The 8,278-nt window shown below is 48.9% G+C and overlaps 1 protein-coding gene across 1 annotated transcript; it reads left to right on the top strand.

Annotated features, from left to right (window-relative positions):
- Nucleotides 1-1,847: 1,847 nt before the first annotated feature.
- Nucleotides 1,848-7,785, top strand: LOC125620884 (vitelline membrane outer layer protein 1). The gene is made up of 3 exons (XM_048817169.2): nucleotides 1,848-2,078; nucleotides 4,840-4,943; nucleotides 7,412-7,785. Exons 1-3 carry the CDS (start codon nucleotides 1,908-1,910, stop codon nucleotides 7,704-7,706), a joined length of 570 nt encoding a protein of 189 aa, XP_048673126.1. The 5' UTR covers nucleotides 1,848-1,907; the 3' UTR covers nucleotides 7,707-7,785.
- The last annotated feature ends 493 nt before the right edge of the window (nucleotides 7,786-8,278 follow it).

Genomic DNA, 8,278 nt, shown 5'->3' with positions numbered 1-8,278 from the left:
TAAGCAACTGCCTTTTTCACACATCACTTCCCTCTCCCCACTAAGGTCCACTTATGGTTGGTGTCAACGAGGAGCATAGTCCCAGAGTCCAGGACAGCACTTAGCCAGCCTGCATCCCACCCCCAGGGGAAGTGCTGCCTGGTCTGGTCCTGAGGCTCCACCACAAAACCCATCTATGGTGATTTCAATTTTATTGGTGCTGGGTAGGGGCCTCCTTACCAGTGTTCACTCAACGCTGCTCCTGTCCGCTGCTGCCTCTCACCACAAATTTGCTTCTGCATTATCTCTTGTTGCAGAGTAGCCTCTGACGTCTCTTGGCAACAGCTTCCACGAAGGGGGATCAGTGATCTGTAGAACCCTCCAGCACACTCCTTGCCACAAGCAAAGTGCACCTCTCCTCCTTCCTACACCTCAGTCCCACTCCCACACCAATTTGGAGTTCGTGTATTGTTCTGGTGACTCCCCAAAGTGTCACTTGGAGGATTTATGGGAAGAAAACTTATGCAAATTAAGTCTTGGTAGCTGTACTTTCCCTGTTCACCAACCAATGGTGGCAGAGAGCTCCTTATCCTGTAAAGCAGGAGTGGTCAATAGGTGGCCCAAGGGCCAAATCCAGACTGCCAGATGCATTTGAACAGACCACAAAATTTTTTTTTACTTATTCTTATAATTATTTTTACTATTTTTGTATTTTCTCTAGAATCTGGACCTTGACTATACCTTGATGAAGAAATCTGGTGGAACTTGATAAAAAATAATTGATTACCCCTGCTGTAGAGCTTCTGTCTCTCTGGAGGTCTGGGTAAACAGCTTTGAAGCAGTTCTTGGCCACTCTTTCTCCTGTTCACCAACAGATGGTAGCGGTAAGCTCACTGCCTTTTGGGAACTTCAACCTCAGGACTGACACATACAACTGTTAACAATGACCCCAGCTCTTGCAGCCTTTCTGTGTTGGCCCTTCTCTCCCCAGAAGCTGATTTGTTTATTCTTTAAGAAACTTTTCTGTAGAAACTGGATTTTACCTAACCAGGTGGGCTAGTCGCACAGATTTAAATGGAAAGGGCTAAGAATTGAATAGGCACCTCAGAAGAAACTGGCCTTGTTTTCTCCCAGGAGACAGAGACTGCAAATGGCCTCTGCTTCCTCATAAAGGTAAGTAGCCAAGGGTAAGTGTCTTAACTTTATCCTATGGGCGTGCCACATCCTGATTGAATGGGGACCACCTCCCTCACCAATCCCTGCGGCAGAGTCCGGGGTAGGCAAGATAACAACCGGTAGGTGAAGAGCATGGAACAATGGGTTGTAAAACAGATATGTTTGCTCATCCAGGACCACATGGTTCCAGCTTGGAATGGGTAAAATTACCATTTGGCTGGTGCCCAGATTTATGGACAGGGAGATGGGGTAGGGAGGGTGGAGAAAAATCTCACCACTCAGTGTGAGGGAACTTCAGGGAGCAGAAATGAGACCCTGAGATAAAGCTATGAAAGAAAAAAAATCTCTCTCTCTGCCCCTGCCAATCCCAGGACCCTCTTCCAATACAGCTGCAAGGTCCTCTCCCCTGCTTCTCTTTACCTCTGAACCTTCAGCAGCTGCCCTAAAATCTGCCGCCTGCCCTCAGGACACACAGTCCCTCTTTTGCCCACTTTGCCCTGGCCCTGGGCAGCAGTTTCCTTCAGCCGCTGACAGTCTCACTGGGAAATAATGAGCCCTTTGTGTGCGAGGGCTGGTTGGGTCAGTGCCTAGGCGCAGGGATGTGGCAATAAGTGATTACTCCCAGTTGGATTTGGCACCAGGCCAGCAAGGAAACCCAGCCTAGCTTTCCTGGCTATAAATCTCCCTGGTGCCTAGGGGTGTTAGTCACTCACAAGCTTCTCCGTGGATAGCTTCAGAGCTGATGCTGCACAATGCAGCCCCTTATCCATGCAGGGCTCTGCCTGTTCCTCTCCTGCTACTTCCAAGATGCAGGGGCACACAGGTACATCTACACCCTCACTGTACCCAATGGAGGCCCATGGGGTGAATGGGGGAGAAAGGAGTTTTGCACCCATGGCTACGCTAATGGATTTGCATTGAAGGTAAAATTCTTCCCATCTTACTGCCACTTCCTCACCCCCACCCAGTCTCTCAACAAGAACTTCTCTTGACTCTAGGCTGTTACCTGGGTTTTTAAAAATCCTCTTTTCCTCACACTCTGGTCAGCCATTGGCATACAGGGTCACTGATTTTATTAAAGGGTGTGGGGCAGGGAATGTCTGTGATCCCAGAGCTGGGGCTGAAATGAGATGAAAACACAATTGTTTGCACAGCTGGGTTAATGGGGCTTTGCTTTGGGCTCAACCAGAAACATCTGTCAAAGCAGAAAGGGCCAGGGAGTATAAGGGCAGAGTTAGGAGGCAATATTAAAAGAGCTAAATCTGTCTGGCTCGGGTGAGCTGCGAGTGAGAGGCGGGGATGTGACCACTGTCTGTAAGCATCTGAAAGGTGTTAACATGAAAGGGCGTGGGGGGGGCATATTTGAGGGGGAAAGTAGGAGGAAGGGAATAAAACGAGTGAAGGAAGTTTTGCTTGAAACTCATTCTGAGGGCAGGCCTCCACTGGAAAGTTTTGCCAGCATAGCTATGCCTGTTAAGGGTGTGATTTATTTTCATTTTTAAAAAATATTTCTATGCTGTCAAAAGTCCTAGTAGATGTGCCAAAAGTGCTGTTGCCAGGACAGTATATTTTGCTCACCAAACTGGAATAAGCTATACCAGCAAAAGTATTTTTCCTGCATCCGATGAAGTGAGCTGTAGCTCACGAAAGCTCATGCTCAAATAAATTGGTTAGTCTCTAAGGTGCCACTAGTACTCCTTTTCTTTTTGCTACTGCAGTTATGGCTACACAAGGAGGACGTTGCGAGTAAGGCTAGAACAGCAAAACTATTCTAGTGTAGACTCGGCCTCACGTTTCCCTGCCAGAGAAGGAACTGTTAGTCTGTGGAGTAAGGGAATGAGTGGGAGCACCATCACCACTGCATTAAATCCAGCCTGGATATCTCCCCTCTCTAACTGCTGTGAATCTGTGTGTTGCTGCAAGAGTGAAAATCCAGTGTGGGGGTTGTGGGTAGGGGCAGCCTGCTCACTCTTCCCAGCTGGCATCCAGGGTCTCTGCCTGACAGAGTGGATGTCAAAGAGGTGGAAAACATAAAGGGGAGTACAGGAACTCCTCACTTAACGTTGTACTTATGTTCCTGAAAAATGCTACTTTAAGCAAAATTTTCCCATAAGAATTAATCTAAATGGGGGAGGAAGGAGAGGGTTAGTTAGACACACACACACACTATAAGTTTTAAACAAACAAGCTCAAGGCTAATTAAGGTGTGGTTCCCTGTAGACTAGGGAAGGTGGCTGCAGGTTAATTGGAGCACCTGCAGTCAATTAAGGCCCTTTTAGAAACCTAATAAACCCCCCTGCTTTAGGCAGAGAGAAGAGGAGGAGAAAAGAGAGGACTGGAGCTTGGAGGTGTGCTGTGAGACTTGGAAAATCAGAGAACTGAAGTAAGGGGGAGAGAACTCCCTTCCCTAGCATCTAAGGACTGCAGGTATCCCACCCAAGGGGAAGAGGGTAAGAACCCACAGGGGTTGAGAGGGGCTGGGGCTCAGAGTAAGGAGCAGACCCAGACCCCTTGTCCATTTCCCTCCTTTACCACTGTCCTGGGCCACTAGCATGGCCAATGACACCCAAGAACAGGGGCAAGGGGTGGCATCTTAGCTCCCTGCCAAGAAAAGCGCAGGACCCACCAGACTAACATCGGCCATCTTGTCACACTGTATACAGCAATTATGACTGTGAAACTTGGTTGAGGTGGTGGAGTCAGAGGGTGGGATATTTCCCAGGGAATGCCTTGCTGCTAAATTGTGAACTACCGCTCGGCTGAGCCCTCAAGGGTTAACACATTGTCGTTAATGTAGCCTCACACTCTACAAGGCAGCACGAATGGAGGGAGGAGACACAGCATGGCAGAGAGAGACAGATGCAAACACTGTGTGTGTGTGTGTGTGTGTGTGAGAGATGAGCACTGCCCCTTTAAGTACGCTGACCACACTCTAAGTACATTGCCTTTTTAAGTAGATCAAGTTTTAAGTTGAGACAGCAGCTGCTGCCAGCAAGCTCCCTCTGTCCTGAGCCCTGTCGTGTCCCCCCTGGCTCTCTGGAGATAGGGGGCAGAAGTAGGGGGAGGGGGACACCCTGGCATTAGCACACCTCTTCCTCCACCCCTTTGCACAGCAAGCAGGAAGCTCCTGGGAGCAGCTCCAAGGCAGAGGGCAGGAACAGCACACAGCAGTGGGGGGAGGGACAGCTGAACTGCCTGGCAGTTGATAGCTTGCTGGGCGGCTGCCGCACAGGGAACTTAGGGGGGCTGCCGGTTCACCCTGGTTCCAAGCCCCCACCAGCTAGCTGCAACGGGCTGCTCTTCCTGCAAGCAGTGGACAAAGCAGGCGGCTGCCAAACAACGTTCTAAGGGAGCATTGCGGAACTTTAAACGAGCATGTTCTCTAATTGATCAGCAACATAACAACGTTAACCGGGACGACATTAAGTGAGGAGTTATTGTATATGGGAAAGGTTATTTAGTTGCCTCCCAGCTTCCCAGGGCAGTGGCTGTAACGTGTGTCAGGAGCCTTCTGGGACTGATTATTGCTGGACATTTCCCTTTTTTTTTCTTTTTTTTTTTTAAAGAAATGTAGTTAATTTAATAACAGGAAGTTGGGAGCTTTATTGGCTTGAGGGATGGGATTCCCAACCCGTCTCCTCCCAATCTGTACCTGTGCCACCATCTTCTGTACCCCTCTCCTAGGTGGAGCCTTTCCAAGGCGGCGGGGTAAAACATGATGACACGGCTTTGAATGGCATTCGCTTGTACTGCACTGACGGCTCCAGCATCGAGTCCACGGTGGGGCCGTGAGTAGCCCTTTGGTTTCTCTCCCATCCCTCCTGCTCTGGAAGTGCAGAGAGAATAACCATGAACGATGCCATTTGCCATCTGACTATTCTCTCTGTTTGGAATCTGTAAAGGAAAATTAAAATAGGGCATTGGCTGTTCTGTTTCTGCTTCTTTATGATGGACACAGCTGGCCATTTCATGTTAAAATTCAGATCTTGTGTGTCCTGGAAGTTGCTGTGAAGGACTGAAGAGAACCAGTGAAATGAGCCCCAGAGTCCAGTATGAAAGCTGCAGCAATTGGGGGCTGGGGAAAGGAATTTTTAGCTACATCCTTTCATATTCTTTGGGTGAAATCCTGGCCCTACTGGAATGAGTGGGATTTTGCCATTGACATTGTCGGTTGTTGGCTCCGTGAGCTGCACCAGCTCTGGCTAGGTAGCTGGTACAGCAGACCTCGATCGAACTGCCCAAGAAGACCAAAGACTTGGTTCAGTGGTAAAGGGACTCAGCCAGGTTTATTGACAACAAAGCACTGTACTAGTACCCCATAGACTCTATAGGAACACTAATACATGTATGCCCATGACCAGCTCAGTAAGTGGTGTGACTTTCTGCTTCCCCCTAGGCCAGACAGACACCTCCTCTGTGACCCCTCTTTCATACACTGATGCAAACAAGTTACATATTACCCTTCTGATGTGGTTAGTTACCAACCCTACCCCTCGTACTTCCAGGTTCGAACAAAACATTTTCATTCATCATCCCATCCTGTCCTCCCATCCTGGTTTTGCTTGGGGTCGGCATGTTCCCATTCCATCTCCCAGTATTGTGTTTGTGCCACACCTTTATGTCGGGGAGGGGGGATGGTACCTGCGTCTTCTGGAATGTGCACACATGAATACCTTGAGCCTAGTACTTCTTGGAAGTACCTGTGTTTTTTTGCCAAGTGCATGTATCACACAGCAAGTGTCTACTTTATAACAGGGCCTGACTTTAGCTCAGAACCTGACTCTTGCTAACTTGGCTTTGTCTAATGTTTGGGTATAAGATTCAGCGCAAAGTATCACAGATCCAGTCAGGTGCCCCCTTCCAGCCACCCTCTGGGCTGTTGTGAGGGGAAGCCAAGCCTCTCTGTGCCTGGATCCCCATGTGCTTGGGGCTCAGCAGGCTGCAGCACTGGTTCCTCCTGGGGCCTCTCTGGCACATTTCCTGGTCGTTGACTGTCTGCTACTCCTTCACGGAAGTGGGGCTGCTCCACCAGGAGCGCTGGAAGCTCCCTAGAAGTGGGGGAAACACCGGTGCCCAAACCGTGGTCCCGTCCCCTTGCTCTGCCTCTTCCGCCCAGAGGCCTCGCCACCCACTCGCTCCTCTCTGTCCCCTCCTCCTGTCGCTCACCCTTAAGGCAGGAAAAGTGATGGGGTCTTAGCCCCCTACACCTCCCTGTTCTGGCTCCCTTGTGCTCTGCCCACCCTCCCTAGGCCCTCAGGACCAGCATTGACCCCCCCAAGATACCCCAGTTGCTTAAATATACCCTCTCCCAGATCTCCACCCCTGTTTAATTCCCTTTAGAGGCACACAGTAGTTGTGACGCTCACAACGCACACTCAGCCACTTTGCCCAGAGTCTAACACAACTGTTCTTTTACTTTAGCCTATTAAGTCCAAGAGCGTACAGATCATACAAAGCAATAAACATCCTAACTGCAATAACCCCCGCCCTTTGGGATGCTGGGGGGCTATCTGTGTCCAGGACGGCTGGCAGGTCATCTTACATGCCGGATGACTTCTCCCTCATGAAGTTCCCTTCCCCATCTTCTCTGATCTTGCTCTCTCCTGCCCATTGCTTCCTCTTCCTGTCTGACTCTTTCCCCATCTTTAAATCCCTCCTGAGTCCTGGTCAGCTGCTTTTTTTCTGTTCTGTGTTTGGTAACTTTCCACTGCGCAAAAAAAACCCCTCCCCTCAGACAGAGGAGCAAGTATTTTTTTTTTTGTATTGGAATGCAGTTACTCTTTTGCATGGTCAAAGCATCGTCATTAACATTAAGTACCTCCCTGTTGTCTTCAGTCTAGAATATTTGGTACGTGTCCTGTCAGCAATGGTGGCTCCACATACAGGGAGGCATTTATGATACAGCAGGTTTTCATAGTAACATTTCATAATAACTTAATATCAACCAGAACGGATAAGTTCTACACACATTTTCCCAAATTTGTCACTCAAAGCTCATCTCCGGAGTCCTCCAGCAAAACCAGGGAAAACCAGGCTTGACACTTCTGATATTTCTAAGGTTAAATACAAGCAAGAAAAAACACTACTCAAGAAAAAGAAAACAAAATACCCCAGGTCCTTCCAGGCCTGATTTCAAGTCACTGCTGTGTGGCCTATGAACACTGGGCTTGGTGCACAGTAACTAGGATGACTGGTGCCCTGTGGTGGGTAGCGAACCCTGAATAAGCCTCAGGTAATTTATTTTCTTCTTTGGCAGGTGGGGCCGTTGGACTGGGGTCCACTGGTGCCCCAAGAGCAACCTGATCTCCTTCTCGCTGAGAGTGGAACCATCCCAGGGAAAGGGCGATGACACGGCGGCCAACAACATCCAGTTCACATGCTCAGATGGGACTGGGCTGATGGGCACCTCGCAGTCCTGGGGTGATTTTGGCCCATGGAGCAATCGCTGCAGCTCTGGGGCCATTTGTGGGATCCAGACGAAGGTGGAGGCATCCCAGGGCCGTGGGGATGACACTGCGCTCAATGATGTGAAGTTCTTCTGCTGCAACTAAATGAGCACCTGTCCCTGCCCATCCCCCAACACCAGCACCTGCCCGTTAAACACCATTAAAGTTTAGCTCTGCTTTTGAAGAGGACGGTGTCTGTCTTATTGACCCAAATCAGACATGTGATCATGTACCATCTCCACATCTACAAGGGAATGCTGGATTGTGAGGAGGGCCAGGGGAAGAGGAGACAGGGAGGAGCGTGGAAGGGGGGAGAGATAATGCCTATGATAAGGAGAGAGAGGGGATGCATGGCCATATTGGGTAGAAAGGTGTTGGGAATCAAGTAATTTTATTCTAAAAATGGTTAAAATTTCTTGTCCAGAGAACCAAGGAATGACTGGGGCCAAATCTTGTGTGTGTGACTGATTTTTGTAAAGAAGTAGACAATGAAAGATACACAGCTGTAAATCATTTACCTTTTTGTATGTTTCCAAATATGGCATGCTTTGGATTGCCAATAAAATTACGCAATTACACAATTTTACAACTTGTCAAAGTTGCAAGACCGGACAATCCAGGCAATGCTACAGAGACATAATATGTTAGGATGCTAGTAACAGTAATACAATAAGAGA

The sequence above is a fragment of the Caretta caretta genome, chromosome 1 (genome assembly GCF_965140235.1).
Source record: "Caretta caretta isolate rCarCar2 chromosome 1, rCarCar1.hap1, whole genome shotgun sequence".
Classification (NCBI taxonomy): Eukaryota; Metazoa; Chordata; order Testudines; family Cheloniidae; genus Caretta; species Caretta caretta.
This window is presented reverse-complemented; position numbering and strand designations above follow the sequence as displayed.